Source organism: Enhydra lutris, unplaced genomic scaffold (genome assembly GCF_002288905.1).
Source record: "Enhydra lutris kenyoni isolate GAN:26980312 unplaced genomic scaffold, ASM228890v2 scaffoldscaffold6, whole genome shotgun sequence".
Lineage (NCBI taxonomy): Eukaryota > Metazoa > Chordata > Mammalia > Carnivora > Mustelidae > Enhydra > Enhydra lutris.
This window is the reverse complement of record NW_019154090.1, coordinates 20,454,353-20,476,794: the sequence shown is the minus strand read 5'-3', so window position 1 is coordinate 20,476,794 and position 22,442 is coordinate 20,454,353. Positions and strand designations below refer to the sequence as shown.

Below are 22,442 nucleotides of genomic sequence, written 5' to 3'. Positions count from 1 at the left end.
TTTGACAGACAGAGATCACAAGTAGGCAGAGAAGCAGGCAGAGAGAGAGAGGAGGAAGCAGGCTCCCCGCTGAGCAGAGAGCCCAATGCGGGGCTCGATCCCAGGACCCCAGGACCATGACCTGAGCCGAAGGCGGAGGCTTTAACCCACTGAGCCACCCAGGCGCCCCTTTACTAAGTATTTTTATCATGAATGGATTTTGAATTTTGTGAAATGTATTTTCTACACCAATTGATAGGATCCTATGGTGTTTCTACTTTGGACTATTCATGTGGAAGATTATAATGGTTGATTTTGGATGTTGAACTAGTCTTGATTGGGTGGGATGATAGATCCCACTTATTCAGGTGTATTATTCTTTTTATATGTTGCTTTATTTGAGTTGTTAATATTTTATGGGGTTTTATGTCTACATTCATGAGGGATGTTGATCTATAGTTATCTTTTGTGATCTTTGTCTGGTCTTGGTATCATGGTGATGCTGGTCTTGTTAAATTAGCTGGAAAGTGTTCCCTCTTCTTCTTTTTTAAAAAATTTTAATTAATTTTGGTGGAGAAGGGGCAGTAGGAGAGAGAATCTTAAGGAGGCTCTGTGCTCAGCCCTTGAGCCCAACACAACCCTGAGATCATAATCTGAGTCAAAACCAAGAGTCTGATGCTTAACTGACTGTGCCACCCAGACCCCCTCACCCCCCGCCACTTTTTCTACTTTCTGAAGAAGATTGTGTAGGTAATTGATATATATACTTTTTCTTTAAATGTTTGATAGAATTCTCCAGTGGAACCATTTGAGCCTGGGGATTTCTTTTTCTGAAGACTTAACTATGTAGGACTATTTAGGTAATCTCATTGATGTCTTTTTATTATTTCTTTCCTTCTACTTGCTTTAGGTTTAGTTTGCTCTCTTTTTTCCTAGATTATTAAGGTAGAAGTTCAGATTATCATGAGATCATGCTTCTTTGTAATATAAACATTTAATGCTGCAAATTTCCCCTTCAACATTGCTTTATCTACATTCGATAGATTTTGATATATTTGATTTGATATATTTGATATATTTTCATTTTTATTGAATTCAGATATTTTCTAATTTCCCTCAAGATTTCTTTTTATGAACCATTGATTATTTAGAAATGTGTTGTTTTAAGTTCTGCACAGTGAAGGAAATAGTCAACAAAACTAGAAGACAAGCTGTGGAATGGGAGAAGGTATTTGTAAATGACACATCCAATGAAGGGTTAGTATCCAAAATATATAAAGAACTGATACAACTCAACACCCAGAAAACAAATAATCCGATTAAAATTGGGCAGTAGGCATGAGCAAGCATTTCTCTAAAGAAGACATGCAGATGGTCTAGAGACATGTGAAAAGAGGTTCAACATCACCATCAAGGAAATGCAGATCAAAACCACAAGGAGATACCATCTCATGCCTCTCAGAATGGCTAAAATAAAAAACACAAGAAACAAGTGTTGGCTAGGATATGGAGAAAAAGGAACCCTCCTATACTGCTGGTGGGAAAGCATACTGGTATAGCCACTCTGCAAAACAGCATAGAGGTTCCTCAAAAAGTTAATAGAACCACCAGTGATTCAGTAATCACACTACTAGGTATTTATCCCAAGAATACAAAAACACTAATTCAAAGGGATATGTGCACCCTGTGTTTATAGCAGCATTGTTTACAATAGCCAAATTATGGAAGCAGCCCAAGTGTCCACTGATAGATGAAGGGATAAAGAAGACGGGTATACACACACACACACCATAGATACACACACACACACACAAAAGAATGCTATCAGCCATAAAAATGAATGAAATCATGTCATTTGCAATGACGTGCATTGAGCTAGAGTATTATGCTAAGTGAAATAAGTCAGAGAAAGATAAATCGTTATTTCATTCATATGTAGAATTTTAAAACAAAACTAAATGAACAGAGGCAAAAAAAAAAAAAAAGGGAGGCAAACTAAGAAACAGACTCTTAACTATCAAGAACAAATGGATGGTTACCAGAGGGCAGGAAGGTGGGGGGATGGGTGAAATAGGTGACGGGGATTAAGGAGCACACTTGCATGAGCACCGGGTGTTGTATAGAACTGTTGAATCACTATATTGTACACCTGGAACTAATGGTATATGTTAACTATACTGGAATTAAAATTAAAAATTTCATTAAAAAATAACACCTTTAGGTTTTAAGGGTTAAATCCAACTTGATATTTTAATAAATAGTTGACGTAGAAAGCTAAAAGGTAAAAAAAGTAAGTAAGGTGTTGTTTTATTTTTTAAAGATTCCATCCATTTATTTGAGAGGGAGACTGAGCGTGCACAAATGGGGAATGCAGAAGGAGAGGGAGAAACAGACTCCCAGCTGAGCAGGGAGCCCCATGTAGGGCTCGATCCCAGCACCCTGGGATCATGCATCATGACCTAAATCGAAGGCAGACGCCCAACCGACTCTGCCACCTAGCTGCCCTTAGAAAGGTGTTGTTTTATAGCCAAGCATTTGGAGTTACTTCTGTTGTATTTCTGTGACTTATTTCTAGTTTAATTTCATTATGTCATATCAGTGGAACTTGTAAAGCTTTGTTTTATGACCGTGGCATGGTCTCCTTTGGCAAATGTTCCATTTATCCTTGAAAAGAACATGGACTCTGCTATTGAGTGGAATATTCTGTGATGTTGTTTAGGTTCACTGGTTGATGGTGGTGGTCAGCTCTTCTATGTCCCTGTTCCTTTTCCATGCTATAGCTCTCTGTTAAGAGTTTTGAAATCTCAAGGGGTAATTGTAAATTTTTTATTTCTCCTTTCATATTTGTCAGTTTTTGCTTTTAAGTATCTAAAACACTTTTGTTAGGTAATTTAATCTAATATTTAGAATTCTTAGTTATCTTGACGAGTTGACCTTTTATCATTATACAGTATCATTATACAGTATCCCTTTTTATCCCTTGTAGTTTTCTTGGCTTTGATCTCTACTTGGACATTAATACAGCCACTCCAACTTGATTTTGCTGAGTGCTTGCATGGAATGGTCTTTCCATCTTTTTAATCTACTTGTATCATTATATTCAGAATGAGTTTCTTAATAGTTGGGTTTTTCTTTTTTTTTTAACCCATTGTGTCAGATTTTATCTTTTAACTAGTTTGGTAAGGCCATTTAAAATTAATTATTCATATGTTGGATTTAGTTCTTTTGGGTTATTTGAATATTTAAAAATTTTGTTTTGGTATTGGTATTTTAATTTACCTATTGTGTTTTTACTGTATCTCTCTGTGTAATTTTTTAGTGGTTGCCCTGAGATGATTATTATTTATTTATTTATTTATTTATATTTGACAGAGAGAGAAATCACAAGTAGGCAGAAGTAGGCAGAGAGGCAGGCAGAGAGAGAGGAAGAAGTAGGCTCCCTGCTGAGCAGAGAACCTGATGTGGGGCTGGATCCCAGGACTCTGGGATCATGACCTGAGCTGAAGACAGAGGCTTAACCTACTGAGCCACCCAGGCACTGCTGCCCTGAGATTATAATCAGTAGACTTTTCGCACTGTTTTTATTTTTATTTATTTATTTATTTTAAAAGAGTATTTATTTATTTATTTGATGAGGGGAGAGAGAGAGAGAGATCAAAAGTAGGCAGAGAGCTAGGCAGAGAGAGAGGGGGAAGCAAGCTCCCTGCTGAGCAGAGAGCCCAATGTGGGGCTCGATCCCAGGACCCCGAGATCATGACCTGAGCTGAAGGCAGAGGCTTAACCCACTGAGCCACCCAGGTGCCCCTTTCACTGTTTTTAGAATCTCTTGTTTATTACTTCAAGTGGCATGTGGCAGTGTTAGCACCCCAGAGGCTCTTTTCTCCATTATGCTGGGTTGTCTTATGTATCACATGTACAAATGTTGGAGACCCAACAGACATTGTGATGGTTTTTTACTTTGAATTGTCAAACATATTTTAAATAACTCAAGAGGAGGTTAGTCGAACATGTTGAACGAGATTTTCATCTTTTCTATTGCTCTTCTTTCCTCATGTTCTGAGTTTACTTCTGCTATCGTGGCTGTTGGGCAAACTTTACGTCACAGTTCTTTGAGAACAGATCTGTGGGCATCATGTCCTGGTGGCGCAGCTGCATTTTGTCCACGGGGTGCAGTCAGAGATTGGGTGGCTCGGGCTTTCTCCACCTTACCTGCGTCTAGAACCCTGGTATTGACTTTCTAATTTCTGTGCTAATAGTGTTTCCATTTCATAACTTCCAAAATTATTTCTTTGAAGAACTGCAGAAATGGCGGTGCCCCGACTATTACGAAAACAACGTCCACAAGATGCAGCTCCCGTTTTCCAACAAGCTCCTGGGCAGCACTCTGAGCTCGGAGGAGAAGCAGGAAAGGCGGCAGCAGCAGCTGCGGCGCCTGCAGGAGCTCAACGCCCGCCGGCGGGAGGAGAAGCTGCAGCTGGACCAGGAGCGGCTGGACAGACTGCTCTATGTGCAGGTACGTGCGTGTCCTGGCAGGGGGCTCCAGCCCTTGCATGAGGCAGTCCCAGAAAGGTGTCTTCCTAGATCTTCTTCCTCCGCCAGGAAATGTGGTGACTGATTTCCCCTTGGGGTCAAGAAGGAGCTGAGGGTGCTCAGTGTGGAGCTCTTCAGCACAGGGGACCCAGACCGTGCACTGAGCAGCAGGTATCTCTGAGACAGTTGTGGCCTTTGGCTTCACTGATTTATTTTGGCCTTATCATCTCCTTTGTTTTATAAATTTTTAATTGAAGTGTAGCATGCATGCTATAAAGTGCACCGATCTCAAGTGTGTAGCTCGATGGATTTTCACAACATGAAACACCCCGTGTGTCTGCCATTCAGAGCACTCCCACCATCCCAGAAACCTCCCGCGTGTCCCCTCTTAGCCAGTAACCTTCCCACGTCTCCCCCCGCCCCAAAATGTAATGACTGACACCTGTCACTTTAGATTAGTTTTGCCAACTCAGGTGGTGCTGAGACTGTGCTCCAGTGCAGCCTAGAGACAGTTGGGGAGGAGGGCAGTGTGTGAACTTGGGGTGGGAGGTGAGATTTTGTGGAGGGGAAGGCTAGGGGAGTTCTGGGAGCCACGTCCTGCTGTACTATTTCCGTGTGGCTTCCAAGCTACTTCTCTTTCCTTCCCGTTGATGATTGCGCTGTCATCTTTGAAGATGAGAATTGCGACTGCTCGGGTTTCAGGAACTTCTAGAGGACGGCCAGATGGATCAGTTTCACAAAGCTCTGGTGGAGCTGAACATGGACTCCCCAGAAGAGCTGCAGTCCTACATCCAGAAGCTTAGCTCGGCGGTGGAGCAGGCGAAGCAGAAGATCCTCCAGGCAGAAGTCACCCTCGAGGTGGATGTGGTGGACAGCAAGCCAGAGGTGCCAAGGGGCTTTGGGAGGAGGGTCTCACAGGGTCATTTAGCCTGAGGGTGGGAGGGGTGCCTGGAGAAGGCTGACATCAGAAAGTGACCGCACTTGGGAAGGCAGCGCAGCGAGTGCCATCCACGTGCACGTGGACAGGGAGGAGATGGCACCGACTTCATCCTGACCTGAGGGCTTTTATCCTGTAGACCTCTGGCCCCCCTTGGGACGGGGAACTGTGCGTGTAGAGTAGAAAGAACAGTCCCGTACCTGCCATGTGCTGCCATCTTGAATCTGAATATTCTTCTTCAATCGTTATTTGGGGTCAGTCACACACTCCCTTCTACTTTTTTCTGATATTTGCTTAAATATATTGTGGTTGATGTTTCACTTACTTCTTTTCCATCTTGTTGTCCCCTAAGGACAGGGATCATGCTTTGTAATAGTTGATGGATTTTTTTTTACAGCAACTAGGAGACGAGCTTAATAAAATATCTGTGCGTTGATTTAAGATCAGCCTTTTAGGACTAAAAGTAACTGTTGGATAAGCTCTTTGGTGTTCTGTCTTTCCTTCTCACTTCCCCGCCAGTGGCCTGTTAATAAGTGCTGATGTGGTGTAAAGGCAGGTGGCAGGGCCGTGTTAGGGCCCCAGGTGATGCACTCCTCTGCACACCCATACTCAGGAGTTGGGTCGTGGGACTTTAGAACTGGAAGAAAGTGTTAACAAGTGTGTGCGTGGTTCATGAATCTGTCCGCTCTGGAGTTCTAAGACGAAGGACTTGTTCATTGTCTTGTGACACTTCTGGGCCAGGATTAACCAGTTTGGCTAGGTGGCTTTTTGTTTTTCAATCAACTTTCTTTAAATTCTAAAACCTATACTTTTAGAAAGAAGCAGTCCCATGGAAAAACCCAGTTTGGTGTTGGGTGTGGCTCAGCTGCTGGCCACTGACTTCAGACACGAGCCCTAGGCTCAGCAGGAGGTGTGTTCTTGCCCCGGCTCGCAGCTGGAGCCCCGCTCACACCCTTGCCACTGTCAGCATCCATCTCCAGCTCTCCCACAGCTGAGACTCCCGGAGGCCAGCAGCCGGCCAGGGCATACATGTCAGAGCAGACCCCGAGTCAGGCTTCCTGGACTTGGCTTCCGAGATGGCTGATGTGGGGGCGAGGGGCCTTGACTGCTTTCTTACTCTTGTGTGCCACCCCAGGTCAGCCTCGCAGAGCTCGTGTGCCTGGCCTCGCTCGCCTCTCCCAGTTTCCCGCTTGTGCTTCGGATCTCAGCTGTTTTTTGGGATCCAGACCCATGTTGCCTTTATTGTCTCTTCATCCGTGTTCAGTTCTCGTCGTGCTTAACACGCTGGTCAGACATCAGCATCTTTATGCCAGATATATGCCGCTAAGCCACGGGCAGGCGAGGGATTTCAGATTTAAAAAGAAAAGCCCAAGGACTATAAAATGTGATTCCCGAGCAGCTGAGGAGCTAGTTTTCCCTTTGTTCGCTTTTCGTGCATTTGTTACAGGCTGTGATTTAGCTACTCCTTCATACATTTAGCAGGTAATTATTAAATCCCTGCTTCATTCTGTGCTCTAGGAATATGTATTCTCTCTGGGCTTGGGGAGGTTTGGAAATGTTGGACTTTCAGTAGTTTTTCTATATCCGGTGAATTGGATGAGTTGATCTGTCCCCAAAGCGTTGAGGGTCAGTCAGCGTTCACTGAGGGTGATTGTTATTGATCAGGGTCAGTTACAGTGATTTTCGTGGGATAAATGTGACCACAACACTAGCCGGCTAGTTCTGCCTTTCCAAAAGTATTTATAGTGTTTTCCAGCAGTGTAGTTCATTTAGAATGGAGGGAATTGATTTATGTGGATCAAAGTTCATATTGAAATGCCGTCCAAGTGGTAATGGCCAAATTGGATTAATCCGGCAAAATTTTTAACTTATAGGGTTTCCAAAAATCCATTTTTCCCCCCACAGACTAGGCCGTTCTAGTCCTTGCTATTCTGTAAGTATTGTGGTGAGGATGTTGTAAAGGAATAGGCTTTGTCAGCATTCCTAAGGAAGTACTTAGACTAGAGGATGTTGGCCTTCGTCACTGTAAGCATAGCAGTGGCCGGCGGGGGTGGGGTGGGGGCACAGTTTTAGAGCACCATCACTTGTTGGAGAACACAATGAGCCTAACATAGAAAGTTCTCTTGCCTGATTAGCCAAGATCAGAGCTGGCCTCTGCTTGTTCTTTTTTGTTGTTGTTGTTTTGTTTTTTTTAAGATTTTATTTATTTACTTGACAGAGAGAACGAGCAAGGGAGTGGCAGAGGGAGAAGTAGGAGAAGCAGACTCCCCACTAGGCAGGGAACCCAATATGGAGCTTGATCCCAAGACCCCGGGATCATGACCTGAGCCGGAGGCAGATGCTTAACCGCCTCAGCCCCGCAGGCGCCCCTGGCCTCTGCTTGTTCTTAGGCCGCTCAGTCAAGATTGTTCCAGGGAACCATGCTGCATCTTCTCTGATGTGCTTTGGCAAACTATCATTCTGTTCAGTTCCAAAAGAATGCCTGTTTGTTTTCCTGAATGCCACACAGTGCATGTGGAGACTCTGGCAAACCGTAGAGGGAGAGAAGCCAGCTGGTAGAGGACTCTCTTCTCTATAGAATCTCTGTAGCCCATTGTTGGCTTTGAAGGTAGTAGCTTCGTTTCTCTGTGAATCCTACGAATTAGGATAAGTAAAATATCTTTCTGTCTTTTTTTTTTTTTAAGATTTTATTCATTTGACGGATAGAGATCACTAGTAGGCAGAGAGGCAGCCAGAGAGAGAGGAGTAAGCAGGCTCCTTGCTGAGCAGAGAGCCCAATGCGGGGCTCGATCCCAGGACCCTGAGATCATGACCTGAGCCGAAGGCAGAGGCTTTAACCCACTGAGCCACCCAAGCGCCCCCTCTTTCTGTCATTTTTAGTGGCGCTTAGAAGTTACGTTTAAGGGGGCATGCTTCTGAGTACAGCTAGGTGAAGGTGAATGATGCTGGTTTTGCTGTAGCTGAGGAAGCCTGTTGAAACTTGAGCATTTTACAATCCTCTGTTCCAGGGAAATTGGAGGGTGTGTCGCAGGGCTCAGCACTCAGTGGTAGGCGTGGTATGCTAGGGACTAGTATGCCATTAAGGTACGTTTCCTGCACTCCTTGGTACCTAACAAAATAAGGCTATCGAATCCTATGTAGCTGCTAATGAAGCTTGTCTGGTGGGATGGTAGATGTGTGTGGGAATTTAGGTGAAGTTTTGAGGAAGGATTGGGATATGTGAGTTGGGCCCTGAAGGGTGATACGGTTTCAGTAGGTAACAAGCAAGCAGGGACGGACATTATGGACGGAGATGTGTAGATGCAAAGCAGCGCGCGTGCCGGGATTACCGTAGGTTGGGTGTGCGGTACGGGGAAGGGGACAGGGCAGGGAGGCAGGGCCAGCCTACGGAGGTCTTTGTCAGTCCTCCTGGGTATTGGCCTTCAGACAGCACCTGCAAAGGCTGTCTGGCAAGGAAAGAATCCAAGGAGACTTGATATTAGGAAAAGAGCTGGTGGCAGTTAGGATGATGGGTTTAGGGAGGGGTGAGGCTGGGCGTGGGAAGGGGGGTATAGATGTGTGGCAGCAATCTGGGGGAGAGCTGATGGAGGGGGTGGGAGAGGAACCGGGGGATGGGGTGGAGGAGACGCTTCAGAGGGGGCAGCCACGGATTTGGGTGCCACTTAGGGGCAGTGGTGACAGGAGTGGCAGTGGCTGTTAATAGAACGTGTGACATGTGCCAGACCCTGAGCTGAGCATTTCTGCAAGCGTCATCTTGATGAGTTTTCACAGTTCTGTAAGTACGATATTTCCATTGGGCAGTTAAGGAAACTGAGGTTTAGGAGAGTGAAGAAATTTGCCCAGGCTTGCACAGCTAGAGGTAGTGCTGAGGATCAGACCCAAGCAACCCAATTACAGGTTCACTGTGGTCCCGCTGAGGTCCCATGGAGGTGCTCCTGAAAGGCTGAGGCTGGAGGAGTGCCTTTGGTTTGAGCACCTTATCTTCAAAGTCTCTGTGGGACTTCAGGTGGAATTTGCCAGGACCCAGCTATGGAAGGAACTAGAATCGCATGGGGAGTGAGAAAAGAAAGATGATTGGGGAGTCCACTGCTTAGGGGTCCAGGGGCCAAGGGAGAGGAGAGATGAGAGAGCAGCAGGGTTTATGGGAGTGTTTTAAGAGCAGGGGTGGCAGGCTTAGCCTCGGATGGGCAATGGCACAGGAACACAGAAGGACAGGAGGATAGGTAAAGAGGTGGGATACAGGAGAAATAGAAGCACCTGAGACGAGCTGCTGAGAACTGTCAGTGGTGACTAGAAGGGGGGCTGAGAAGTGCTGGGAGGGGTTGCGGACACCTGCTCTAGGGCGTGCACAGGGGAGCAGAAGAGAACCACAGGCCCGCCAGCGGCAGCTGGGACTTTCTCCACTCTTGCTCATGCCCATGAGAAGCCTAGTTCACTTACCCATTGCCATGTGGAAAAGCACTCCAAACTTAGCATAAAAAAAATGATCATTCTGTTGGTGCTCATGAATTTGACGGGTCAGGAATTCAGACAGAGCGTGGCAGGGATCTCCGCTCTGTGCTGCCTGGGGTCTCAGCTGGCAAGACTTGGACATCTGGGGACTGGGAGCCCTAGAGGGCTTTTCACTTTCCTGGCTCCTGGACTGGGATGACTCAAAGGCCATGCCTAGTGAGATGATGGACCTGAGCACCCACACGTGGCCTGTCCATGTGCCATGGGCTTCTCAGCATGGCAACTGGTTTCCAGGAGGGAGCTCCCAAGGGAGAGGAGCCAGAGAGCCAATGTTTCAAGAGGTCACGGTGAAGGGAGCTGTGTGGCCTTGTATGACCTTACGTTGGAAGTCTCATGACACTGCATGTACCATACTCTATCGGCTGGAGTTTCACAGGTCTCTGCTAAGATTCAAGGGAGGAACTAAACCCTACCTCTTTATGGGGGAGTGCCAAAGTCCCCTTTGAGAAAGAGCATGTTGGATGGAAGATAACATTGACTGTTTTTGAAAAATACAATCTACCCCAGAGCAGAAGTGGAAAGAGCATTGGGTGGTGCCCTTTAGGATTTGAGAGTGGCTGTTGGAGCAGCAGAGCGGGTAAAGTAGAGGTGGAGGGTGGCAGTTGTGATTGGGCTCCTGGGTGGGTAGAGGAAGGTGTGTGTGCACAAGGGAGGTCAGAGAGGTCAGAGCAGTGGAGGTTGGGATGAGGATGAGTAAGATGGGGGTTTGGGGAGTAGAGCAGAAGGTAGGCGAGAACCCCGTGGAGCCCAAGGCTTGCCTTTACCCGTTACTATTTGGGGGAAGGACCCACAAGTTTTGCCTATAGTTATTTTAAATACACAGGTGACATTCTTATGCCACCAGCCTGGTATTATAAAAATTACTTAAAGGGCCAAGATGAATGCCTGGTTAGAAGAAGAGTTCGGTTCTCACCCCACCACTGCCCCAGGGGTGTGCCCTACTCACAGAGGAGGAAGTGGGCTCAGACTGTGCCACTGTGACCCTCTGGTTGCCATTCAGCGCTGGACTGATATGACCCTAAAGCCTCGCCTCTTTCTGTAACACCACACCGCTCCTGGTTGCTTGTTGTCCTAGAGGACAAGCCACCAAATGAGACCGAGTTTTCATAATCTGTTTCTGATCCTCTCTTGGAACCCTGGAGTTCAGTGCCAAGCCAGAACAGGCACAGGCTCTCCGAGGGTTGGGGCTTCTTTCTGGGAGATGAGAATCTTCCAGATTAGAGACCACAGACCTCCTGGGGAGCACTCCTTCCCACGTGCTCTGTGGCCCCTGCCAGGGCGGAGAAGCCTGTCATTTCTCTCAGTTGGCCTTGTTGCTACCTGCACATCTTCTGTTCTCCTCTTGTTCACCCTGACCTTGGGTAGCTCTTCCATCCCCGCAGAGCCCAGTTGTCTTGCTGCACTCAGACTCAGTGATGTAATAGAATTCGGCTTGAGGCAGTGCAAAGACTTCGGAGCTAGGCCATCTGTCTTGTTCTGAGTTTCTACCACTTACTAGTGTGACATGATCTTGGGCAAGTCTCAATCTCCTGATGAGCCCATTTCCTCCTCCATGAAATACAGAAGTCATCTGTGCAGGGAGGATCGTGAAGTAGCGGGTTGCCTGCTCCTGAATTAGATTCGGTATTTAGATGGCTCTCGCCTCTTTCTTTGAGAGCAGGGTCCATGGATTCTTGCCTCCCATCCCACCTCCTTTCCTCCTTAAATTACCTATGTCCAAAACAGTCCCTCTCTTCCTGCTTTCTAGTCTCAGATGAAGGAGTGTTCCTCGTCCTTTCCAGGGTTTACTCTCTCCTTAAATACAGTAGAATCCTCTTTATTGAACAGAATTTAGGATACATTGTCCCCCATTCTTTTTTTTTTTAATTAAGATTTTTATATTTATTTATATGACAGGGAGAGATAGCGAGAGAGGGAACACAAGCAGGGGGAGTGGGAGAGGGAGAAGCAGGCTTCCCCACCGAGCAGGGAGGCTGACGTGGGGCCCAGTCTCAGGACCCCGGGATCATGACCTGAGCCAAAGGCAGATGCTTAACTACTGAGCCACCCAGGCACCCCCAATTTCTCCCATTCTATAAGCCATATATGCGTATAACTGTTGTGGTGTGTGTGTGCTGGAGGAGTGTTGAAGGGCACTGCTGAGTTTAAGAATGAGTTTGAAGGCCATCTGGGTGGCTCAGTCGGTTGATCTCAGGATCCTAAGATTGAACCCTATGTTGGGCTCCACAGTGAACGTGGAGCTTGCTTGGGATTCTTTCTGTCTTCCTCTCCCTCTGCCCCTCCCCACTCATGTGCACTCTCTTTCTCTCTCTCTAAAAATAAAAACAAAAAAACCTTTTAAAAAAGGGAGGTTGAGTGCTAATTTACATTGGCAGTATATTATGTTCTAGAGAATTGTATTTAAGTGCTTTGAATTATATGGGTAATTTATATACGTCACAGACTCCAAGGATAAGGCCAGACTCAGAGGATACATATTCTACGCAGGGACCTCCCCTCGGGCATGCCAGGTGGATAGTCCTGAGTCAGCTTGGGTCCTCCTAAGACACTGTCTCCTAAGACAGTCCTTTCTGCGACAGCTGTCATTGTTAGAGCGCACTTGCATAGAATTTCTTCCTGTAACTTCTTCCCCTTGAGTCCAGAAGGTAGAACTCTGCCTTTCACATGGCAGAACGACAGATGGCTAGAGGTGTCACCCAGAACCACACCATCCCCTGCCCAAATTATTTCGTCCAGGTCAAAATTACAGTATACCCTAAGCCCTCTACTGGAGGTGATGTCACATGTGTAGGCTCCACCCAGGTTGGCTATGGCTGAAGAGGAAAGGCTGTTCTGTGGGGCACCATAGTCCCAAAACCAGCTCTTAGGTGTCAGAGGCGTCAGCGGCTCTTAGCCATGCCTCCACCACAGTGGACTGGCAGATGAGGGACTACTTATTAAAGCCCATCAGTGCTGGCACTTGAATTGATTAAACGTTAAGAGATTTATTTGATTTTGCTGGTGGCTGGGCCACTCTGTAGGATACCAGCTCTTGCTCTGTCTCCCCCAGAGTTGCATGTGTGGTCTTGTGCCTAACGCAGGCAGCATGTGGCCGCTACCACCCCACCCCCGCCCTGGGCCCACCAGAGGGCTCCAGGGAGAAGGTGGGAGTTGAAGTTTATGTGCCGTGGGAGACCGGAGCAAAAAGCCCTTGTCTGGCTTTTTAGGCTTTTAATCCTTGTGTTCACATGTCTTCTTCTTCTTTTTAATAGTTCAGAAATTTTTTTACAGTTTTTATATAAACTTCTAGGACATGGATTGAAGCACGAGTTCTTATTCATGACTGTGAGCTATTAGAGTGAAGGCCTCATGAAGTTACAGGTGCTGTTTTGTTCTGTTTCTTCTGTTCTTAGACCCCTGACCTGGAGCAGCTAGAACCGTCTCTGGAAGATGTGGAAAGCATCAATGATTTTGAACCCTTGTTTTCAGAGGAAACCCCAGAAGTGGAGAAGCCAGTCACCACTGTCCAGGTCAGGCCCCTGGAGCCCGCACCAAGCTTCTGCTTTGAAACTGTTGGCATAGATGACCAGTCTGGCCTAGTCTGCTTCTTCAGGAATATTTTTGCAAAAAAAAAAAAAAAAAAAAAATTCCAGCTGTATTTTCTAGAAAGGTGGGGGGCTGGGGTACTAATACTAAAATATCTGAAGTCAGGGCTTTTCCTATTGATGGACTGGGGTTCCAGCACTAAGATTGTGAACCTGTGGGGAACAGTCCGCCTTAGTAGACATATTTAGGCAAGTAATTGAGGACTTTAGACCCGAAGCCTAGCTTTACTGGTTTCATTTAAATTTAAACATTGTAATTGTGCTTAATCCTCTTTTGGGCCTGCATTTCTGTCACGGCAAATGGCAGCCAGACAGACTGAGCTGAGTCTGGGGCTCACTCGGGAGAGCGCTTTTCCAGCCGTGCAGGGTCCAGGCTGCCGAGCTGGGTGCTGGCGGGAGGCTTGGTGTGGCAGTGCTGGGCCTTCCCGCTGCTGCTCTTCCCCAGTTGTCTTTCCCTGCAACACGGGGACCATTTCCTAATGCAAAGTTGAAGGTATCTGTAATGCAGAGGTGGGAGAAAGGCAGGAAATGGAGTTCTCCTATCAGGAGAGTTGGGGAGAGGTTATTCTAGAAGGAACGAAGGACAGAAGCTCTGTTGGCACAAGAAATACAGTTTGAGGGAACTGGCAACTGGAATGTTTGTCACTGTGGCCTAAAAATATCTTCTAAACCTTGGGTGTTCAAAGCCCGTGTTTAACCTGGCAGCCTATCATCAGCTGTTTGTCGGGACAGAAAGAATTCGAGCTCCAGAAATTATCTTCCAGCCGTCCCTCATAGGGGAGGAGCAGGCTGGGATAGCTGAGACCCTTCAGTACATCCTGGACAGGTGAGGCTGAGCCTTCTTTTCCTTTGGATTTTCCAGAACCGTTTCCTTAGATTTTGCAATGAATGGTAGATGAGATGGTTGGGTTATTTGAAAATCTGCCCCACACCCTCCTTTTCATTGACTTGCTGTGTTCAGATGGTATTCTTTATCTCTCCCCAGCCCTGGCACATCACGGAGGTTCTGTAATTCTTTTCTTTTCTTTTTAAAAAGATTTTATTTATTTATTTGAGAGAGAGAGTGCGCGCATGTGCACACAAGCCGGGTGGGGGTTCGGTAGAGGGAGAAGCAGACTCCCTAGTGATAAAGGAGCCTGGTGCGGGACTTGGTCCGAGGGCTCCAGGATCATGACCTGAGCCAAAGGCAGACGCTTAACTGACTGAGCCACCCAGGTGCCCTGTAATTCTTTTCTAAAAATGTAAATGCTCAGTTGATTTGAGGAACTTTAAGAAATGCTTTGATGTTTAAGAAACACAACAAGATATGCGTGGTGGCTGGCTTTCATATAAACCTTGACATTATTGAAGACTGGTGATATTTAAATATCCTAAAAGTATGCAGAGCTTATAAAAGTTTCTTTCCTCCTTGCAGACGTTTTATTTAAGAGTTTGCACTTCCATAAACTACTCCTCCCCCATCCCATTTATACAGGCGTTTTCCTGTGGTGTGAGTTTTCGTAGTTCAAGCTGGACAAGTCGGGAGCATGATTTGTAGTGGCTCTGGCTGCTCTCGGTTGAAACAGGATGAAAACTGGCACCTAGCAAGGAAGAAAAGCTATTGCGGCCAGTGTTTGAGTGGCTTTAAGCTTTGTTTTAATGGGAAAGTGCTCAAACATGTATAAGATAAAGCTGTTATTTAAGAAAAAAAAGAAAAAGAAAAGCACACAGCTGGAAAGGTGGGCCAGCAAAAGGGAGGCAGGACTTTTTGGGGTGATGGAAATGTTCTGTTTCTTGATTGTGGTGATGGTCCTCATCAAAATGTTTGGAATCAGTCCTCCATTAAAGTCAGTGTTTTTTTTTTTTTTTTTTTTTTTTTTTTTTAAAGTGTGTTAAGAGACTTCTAATCCTGCTAAGGAAATGAATTCTATGAAGTCATAAGTGAAAAATGGAAGGTTGATTTTTTTTTTTTTTTGAGATTAGTTGGTTTATTTTAGAGGAAGAGGGGGGAAGAGAGAATCTCAAGCAGGCTTCACGCCTAGTATGGAGCCCAACATGGGGCTCGGTCTCATGACCCTGAGGTCATGACCTGAGTTGAAATCAAGAGTTGGATGCTTAGCTGACTAAGCCACCCAGGTACCCCTGGAAGTTTTTTTAAAGACACTCTGTGCAGATGTTTTCTGTTTTGTGCCAAAACCTTAGGTTGGTTGGTTGGTTTGTTTCTTTCTTTTTATTTAATATTTTATTTATTTATTTGAGAGAGAGAGACGGTGAGAGAGAGCATGAGCAAGGAGAAGGTCAGAAGGAGAAGCAGACTCCCCGTGGAGCTGGGAGCCTGGTACAGGACTTCGGGATCATGACCTAAGCTGAAGGCAGTTGCTTAACCAACTCAGCCACCCAGGCACCCAAAAAACCTTAGGTGTCTACATCGGCATTCTCCTCTGATCCTATGTTGGTAGGACTATGCCAAAAGGAATCTTCTCTGTCCTAGGTACTCAAAGGACATTCAGGACCTGCTTGTTCAGAACGTTTTCCTCACTGGTGGAAACATGATGTACCCTGGGATGAAAGGTAGAATCGAGAAGGAGCTGTTGGAGATGAGGCCCTTCCAGTCTGCTTTTAAGGTACTGCTTATTCACGTAACCAGCTTTTGTGTAAAGAGCATTAAGTATTCGTTTTCAGATTGCAGAAGTCAGAAATACAGCATAGGGGAGGGCAATTACTTTCTGTTCCAACATCCAGAAATATCCACTGTAAACATTTCTGGGGCTTTTCTTCTGGTCTTTGATACATGTTGAATTTTTGAAGCAGAATGGGAATCATGTTTTATGTATTTCTCTGTTTTGTTTTGTTTTGTTTTTTTTAACTGAAAAAAGATACAAATCTAGTAAAATTCAGGGACTACAAGGAGTACACACTGAGAGTATACTGTCATTCTCTTCACCCACCCCTCATTCTAAGGGTGAAGCTTCTCTTGCACAGATTCTCTGTATGTGAGTGTAACCTGCCTTGTAACCTGCATTTCTTAACGTGCCATGAGTGTTTTCCCATGTCATTCTTCTTTCAAAACACATTTTTTCCTTCTGTATGGTATGGGTGCCTCATAGTGTGTCTCTTGAATCCCTGATCTCTAAGAGATGTGCTCTCAGCCCCTATCGAGGACCAGGCACCTCGCAGATGCTGAGATGTCCTAGACCCAACCTCTAGCTGTAAGGAACTTGCTACCTGAGGGGCAGTAGCTGATTAAATAGGCCATGATAGCCCAGAATGTGATGGGTATCCAGGCATGGACAGCTGTCCATCTCGGAGTTTAGGAAAGTCTTCATGGAACTGAGTCTTCCTAGAACGAGGAGGTGTGTGCCATCTAGACATTGTGGGGTGGGGTGGGGTGGAGGGAGCATTGGAGAGAGGGATTAGCTTGAGCAAAGGCCCAGAGGCCAGAAGCCTGCTGAGGGAGTGAGCTGCCATTGAGTGTGGCTGGAGCATAGGGTTGCTAAAGAGGAGTGGAGGGGGTTGTGGTGGAGAGATAAGCAGGCCCCACACGTCCTGCTGAGAGGCTGACCTTGGTCCCCTGTGCTGCATGATGTATTACACACCCATGGCATGGTCTCTGGGCTCTGGTCCTTACTCCACCACCACCGTTACAGGATTTTGCCAAGCCTTCGTTTTTTCAGTGGTACAGAGGGGTATTCAGAACTGTGCTGGCTCACTGTGCTGGTGCAGGTCAAGTGCTCAGCATAGGGCCTGCACAGAATGAACACTTATACATTAGCTGTTGTATGGGGGGAGGGTCCCTGGGACCACCCCGGTTCCATGATTTCACAGGACTTATGTATATACAATATAATCACGTATCGTACTCACTTGTAATCCTACTCATGGCTACAGTTTGAAAGGAAACAAAGCAAAATGAGTACAGAGAAAAATTGCATGGTGTGACGTCCAGGGGAAGGCAGGTACAAGCACCCAGAGTCCTCACCCAGCAGAGTCACACAGGACAAATTTAATTCTCCCAGCAGTGGGCTGTGACAATACATGTGAAATGTCACCAACCAGGGAAGCTCATTAGAGACTCAGTGCTGAGGGCTTTTATTGGGAGCCGATCATGTAGGCACCCCCTGCCTGATACATACCCGAATTCCAGACTCCTGGAAGGAAAGCAGGTGTTCAGCATAAGCTGCATGATTTATGCGGACATCAGGAACAGTGAGAGCTGCTTTTGCCAGTCAGCGGTAGAGGCCTGCCGGAAGTCCAGGTTCGCAGGGGCCAGCCAAGGACAGCCTTATAAGCCGTCAGGCCTGTGGGTTAACTCTTTCCTGCACGGCTGTTCTTTTAGGTCCCATGGGACCGTGAAGGAGTCTAATCATGGGAATCATTTCATTCAGTTTGAATATTAGGAAGCTATTTGACTGTTGTGGAAAATGGTGTATCGGGAGAAATACTGGAAGCAGGAGGCCAGTTAGGAAGCTCCCAGGCTTTAGGATTGAGTCCTCACTCGACCAGTTTGCAGTATCTCCTGTGACCTGACCTTGAATTACTCCAGCATTACCTCTCATCACTTCCCCTTCCACCCTATACTTTGTTCCCCAGTATGCCATGTTTTCTCACCTCAGGGCGTTTGCACCTGCTAGTTCTTTTTGTCTGGAATACCCTTTCCAGCTGGATACTCATGCTTCCCTTGGCTGGCTTAGATGTCACATCTGCCAGAAGCCTTCCCTCTCCTTACCTGTATTCCTTACTAGACCCACCTCCATTAGCGAAGGATGGACTGTCTTGTGAATTGTCGTGCCCTAGGTCTTGGCTCAGTGTCACTGGGTGACTATGCAGGAAGTAAGCCGTGGGCATTGGGAGAGGGCAGGAGGGAGTTCATGTGCCAGAGCTTAAGGGAGTGAAGTTGTGAGAACTGAGTAATAGGCTGGACTGGGGAGAAAAGTGTGGGACCCAAAACAATTCCCAGGCCCTAGATTGGGCAGTTGGTGGGACAAATACGACATTCCCTGGACTAGGAATTGGGAGAGGAAGAGCAGAGGGTGCAGAATGAGTTCCACTTCGGGGGCAGGTTGAGTTGGGTTTCCAGTGGGATGTCCACAAAGCAGTGACTCATAGCCTGCTGCTGAGCGCTCCAGAGAAAGGCAGAGGGTGGACTCGGATCCTCTAGCGTAATGGTGGTGTTAGTGGGCACCGTTTGGAGGATAGGTGATGTCCATGATTACGCCTTACATAACATCAGCATTTAAGGGCCTTGGGAGGCTGGGTGTGCCCATGAAGGAGGCTGAGAAAGAGGTGGTGGGTGGGAGAGGCAGGAGGAGGGCCAGACAGGGCAGAGTGGGGGTGGGGTGACAGTATGGAAGGGGAGCGCAGGTGCACGCTGGTGGGCTTGACTTGTGATGACACATCGTATTATTGGATGTTTAAGATCTGTTTCTTGATCATCGCAAAAGCCTATCCTGTGAATTATTTTGTGACCATTAGCTGTAGGAATGCTGCCAGATTACTCTTCCCAGCTGTCTTTTAGCTGGTTCGGCCTCGTGGTACAGCCTCAGCCTCCGTGCCTTCCACTGTTGCCTCTCCTTTTCAGTTGCAGATGTGATAAATGCATGTCAGGCCAGAATTAACCTGATACTCAGCATTTAGGGTATGTATTCAGCAGTTCAGACGTGAACAATTTAAGACCCTGAGATGTGTACATGTACATACTTTCCTTAAGTTTCTGTTGGTTTATTTAAACAGCAGAGCGTTTTAATATTCAATTATAGTCATGTTTTAAAAGTGAAATGAAGAATAAACTCAATGTAAGTCCAAAAGATCCCAGCAAAACATTTAAAAACATTACTGAAATCTCAGACAATTTAAACAAGCCAAAATTAGGATAGAAAAAAAATCAGAACACTTATGGTGCAGCCACTGTGAGTTATATATATACATTTGGTTCATTTTCTTCTCTTGTGTTTGATTTTAGCAAAAAAAAAAAAAGATTTTGATAGCTTGTTTTGTGACCTGTGTTTTTCTTTTCTTTTCTTTTTTTTTTTTTTTTTAACTTTTCAAATTACTGTTTCTCTGTGCAAGGAGGTTCATGTCCAGGCCTCCTTCCGTGTGGGTGTGTGGTGTTTCATTGTAGTCCGTGCATCTTACTGCTTTTTCAGTGTGAATGATGCTAACTGAATACTTAGTCTGAGTATCCCACTGCCTTACCCTCATTCTCCCTGGCTCCAGGCAGAGCTTAAGGGCTCTTGTCCCAATTTATTGACAGTTCCCTTCTTACAAGTCCCTCCCACGTCAGCCCCTTCAGTCGGTCTTCTGAGGTCCGTGCGGGTGTCTCTGCTTCATCTGCCTCCCTCTGTGCTTGCTGACTCTACTTTATGTCGTCTGCCCATATCTTCAGAAAGTTCTGAAACCCCTGCTCTGGCCTGGAGCTCCTGGGTTGGGGAAGGGAGGTGGGAGGGGCCTGGGAAGGCAGGTGGTGACTCTGGGAAACAGGAAGCCTGGTTTGAGCTACAGAGGATGTTCCCAGCTCTGGTCAGGTCAGCTGAGGTGAGGGGCTCCCACGGGGCTGCTCACCATGGCCTTGCTCTGATAATAAGCAAAGGAAACAGCCCTGGCAGCATCCTGGACAATGCCCCAGGCCCTCCTCTCTGCTCCCTGCTCCTGAGGCTCATTGGTCACGGTGGCCAGACCCACCTCGTGTCAGCCCCTGCTTCTCTCTGCTCACAGAGTGGGCTTCAGGGCGGGAAGGCCTTTCCTCCAGGTGGAGCGCCTGCTCCGCTTCCTCTCTCCAGCTGCCACTTGTGGTCCACAGCGTTGGCCCCACAGTGGCAGGTCTGGTGTTCGGAAAATGACTGGCAGCCATGGGTGCTGTGAAGTCGAGTCGGGCATGCTCGGCATTCTGCGTGTTCCCCTGGGGAGTCTGCGGCGTCCCAGCTCAGCGGTACTTCGAGGGTGCAGTTACTCACCAGGGCCCTCCCGTGTGTGTATTTCTGGGGATACCACGCAGGGGCTGCGGCGGGGCCGGCTGAGCACTCACTCCTGGAGCCCCGGGTGGGGAGACGGCCCTCTGCTGAGTGCTCTTTATGTTTCAGGTTCGGCTTGCTTCCAACCCCGTGCTAGACGCCTGGTATGGCGCTCGGGACTGGGCCTTGGACCACCTGGACGATGACGAAGTCTGGATCACCAGGAAAGAGTATGAAGAGAAGGGAGGAGAGTACCTCAAGGAACACTGTGCGTCCAACATCTACGTCCCCATCCGCCTGCCCAAGCAGGCCTCACGCTTCTCAGACACACAGGCCCCCGGCAAAGGCTCCGGGGCCAGTGGGGGCAGTGCTGGCGAGCAGGCGTAGCTGGCACCCCCAGGACCTGGGGCTGTAATGGCCACTGTGGAGGATGGTGGCTGTGCTAGCTGGGTCTGCCCTGAGCCTGCTGGCAGCACTGGGCTGCAAGGTGGATTTCTCCTGGGGAGAACAGTAAGGACCCTGGAAGTTACCCTCCTGAACTGCATTCACCTGGGGGCTCCTGCCGTGAAGAGACTTTCTGGTCTTTGCTGAAACAAGGATGAGCAGTGGCCTCAGCTTCCCGCAGCAGTAAATGAAGACAGAATGGAGGACAGGGCTGTACAAGATGTAAAAAGTTTATTTCTTCATTTAAAAAATCCTTCAAAACTTATATTGTCCGCGTAGCTATTTTTCTGACTCTATTCAGAAATTGTGTGAACGTCCAGCAGGTGGAGACCTTTCACATGTGAATAAGGAAAAGGTAATGTTGGTATAACAAAGCAATCACCCATGAGATCTCAGAAGCTGGAAATGTTTTCCTTCTATTATTTCCTCTTAAAATAAGTAAAAAGGGCCCAAAGAGGGTAACCAAACTGCACAAAGTTTCTCCATCAGGTACATGCTTTGTACCCATTTCTGAATGGGCAGAAATGAGGCCTTAGCCTAATGTTTGTTCATCCTTTCTGTGCTGAAAACTCTTGTACCCTATGAGGCCTTCCTGCAGATTTTTTCTATACCCACAAGTTTGATGGCTACTTAACCTCTTCGACCTTTCAGAAGAAAGAGTCTGGAAAAAGTGAATCCTGTAGCTGCCTCGGTTTTGCCATAAACTTCCATTCCCTGTACCCGTGCAGCTTCATCTTAAATGGACAAATGACTCCTCTCTCTTGTAGAGATTGCTCGGGGTGAACTGTAACTCTGGAACATCTCTGGTCATTGAGCCCAGAGGCCCCTGAGGCGCTAGTGACCTGTCACAGAATCTATCCACTTACATGCCATGGAGCCTCTAGCCGATCCCTCTTGTGAGGCCGCCTCAGAAGCTGTTGGCTCGTGCCGCTTTCCAGGGGCAATCTCCTGGATCTGCAGCCCTTGGAGGTTAGGAACTAAAGACCCAGTGGTGGTGGTGGAGACGGAAGAAGACTCGGGCCAACCCAGGGTCTCCAGAGCCCGAGGACCGAGGAGACGGTGATAGGCGTGAGCTGTGAAGAAAGGCTAGTTGCTGGGAAGGTGAGGGAGGTTTTCCTGTCCTGTCGCCAGGAAGAGGAAGCATGCTAACTGCTAGTAGGCCTGGGGGTCTCTCTCCCAGAGTTAGCAGTTTCAACAGCCTGAGCAACGGTGGTGAGGTCAGCACGACCGCAGAGGCTGAACCCTGCGGGGGGCGGGGGTGGGGGGCGCGAGGTGGGCAGGGAAGCCCAGACAGTTACGTAGCTGGGCCTACTCAGGGTTCCTGGAGACCAGAACACAGGAGGTGTGGGGCTGCGGTGAAGGATGGGCCGAGGCGCTGAGCCTTGGGCTCTCCAGCTTCATCTCTCACCCCTCACATTAAGCATGCCATGACCTTCCACAGCTGCCTTAGGGGTTACGGGTCTCCTCACGGTCGCTGCTCCTTCCTCCCCAGCACACTGGGCAGGCCTGTACTACCTGTGCGTTCCCTCA

General features: G+C 47.3%; 1 protein-coding gene across 1 annotated transcript in view; it reads left to right on the top strand.

Moving 5' to 3' along the window:
• LOC111141711 (ARP5 actin related protein 5 homolog) overlaps nt 1–21,177 on the top strand; it is a 27,124-nt gene extending 5,947 nt beyond the window's left edge. Inside the window, exons 4-9 of the mRNA XM_022494493.1 lie at nt 4,275–4,492; nt 5,212–5,394; nt 13,351–13,467; nt 14,229–14,368; nt 16,013–16,145; nt 20,598–21,177. Of these exons, the coding sequence (XP_022350201.1) occupies nt 4,275–4,492; nt 5,212–5,394; nt 13,351–13,467; nt 14,229–14,368; nt 16,013–16,145; nt 20,598–20,855 (1,049 nt within the window). The 3' untranslated portion in view covers nt 20,856–21,177. The remainder of the gene's footprint in view (nt 1–4,274; nt 4,493–5,211; nt 5,395–13,350; nt 13,468–14,228; nt 14,369–16,012; nt 16,146–20,597) is intronic.
• Nucleotides 21,178–22,442: the final 1,265 nt, after the last annotated feature.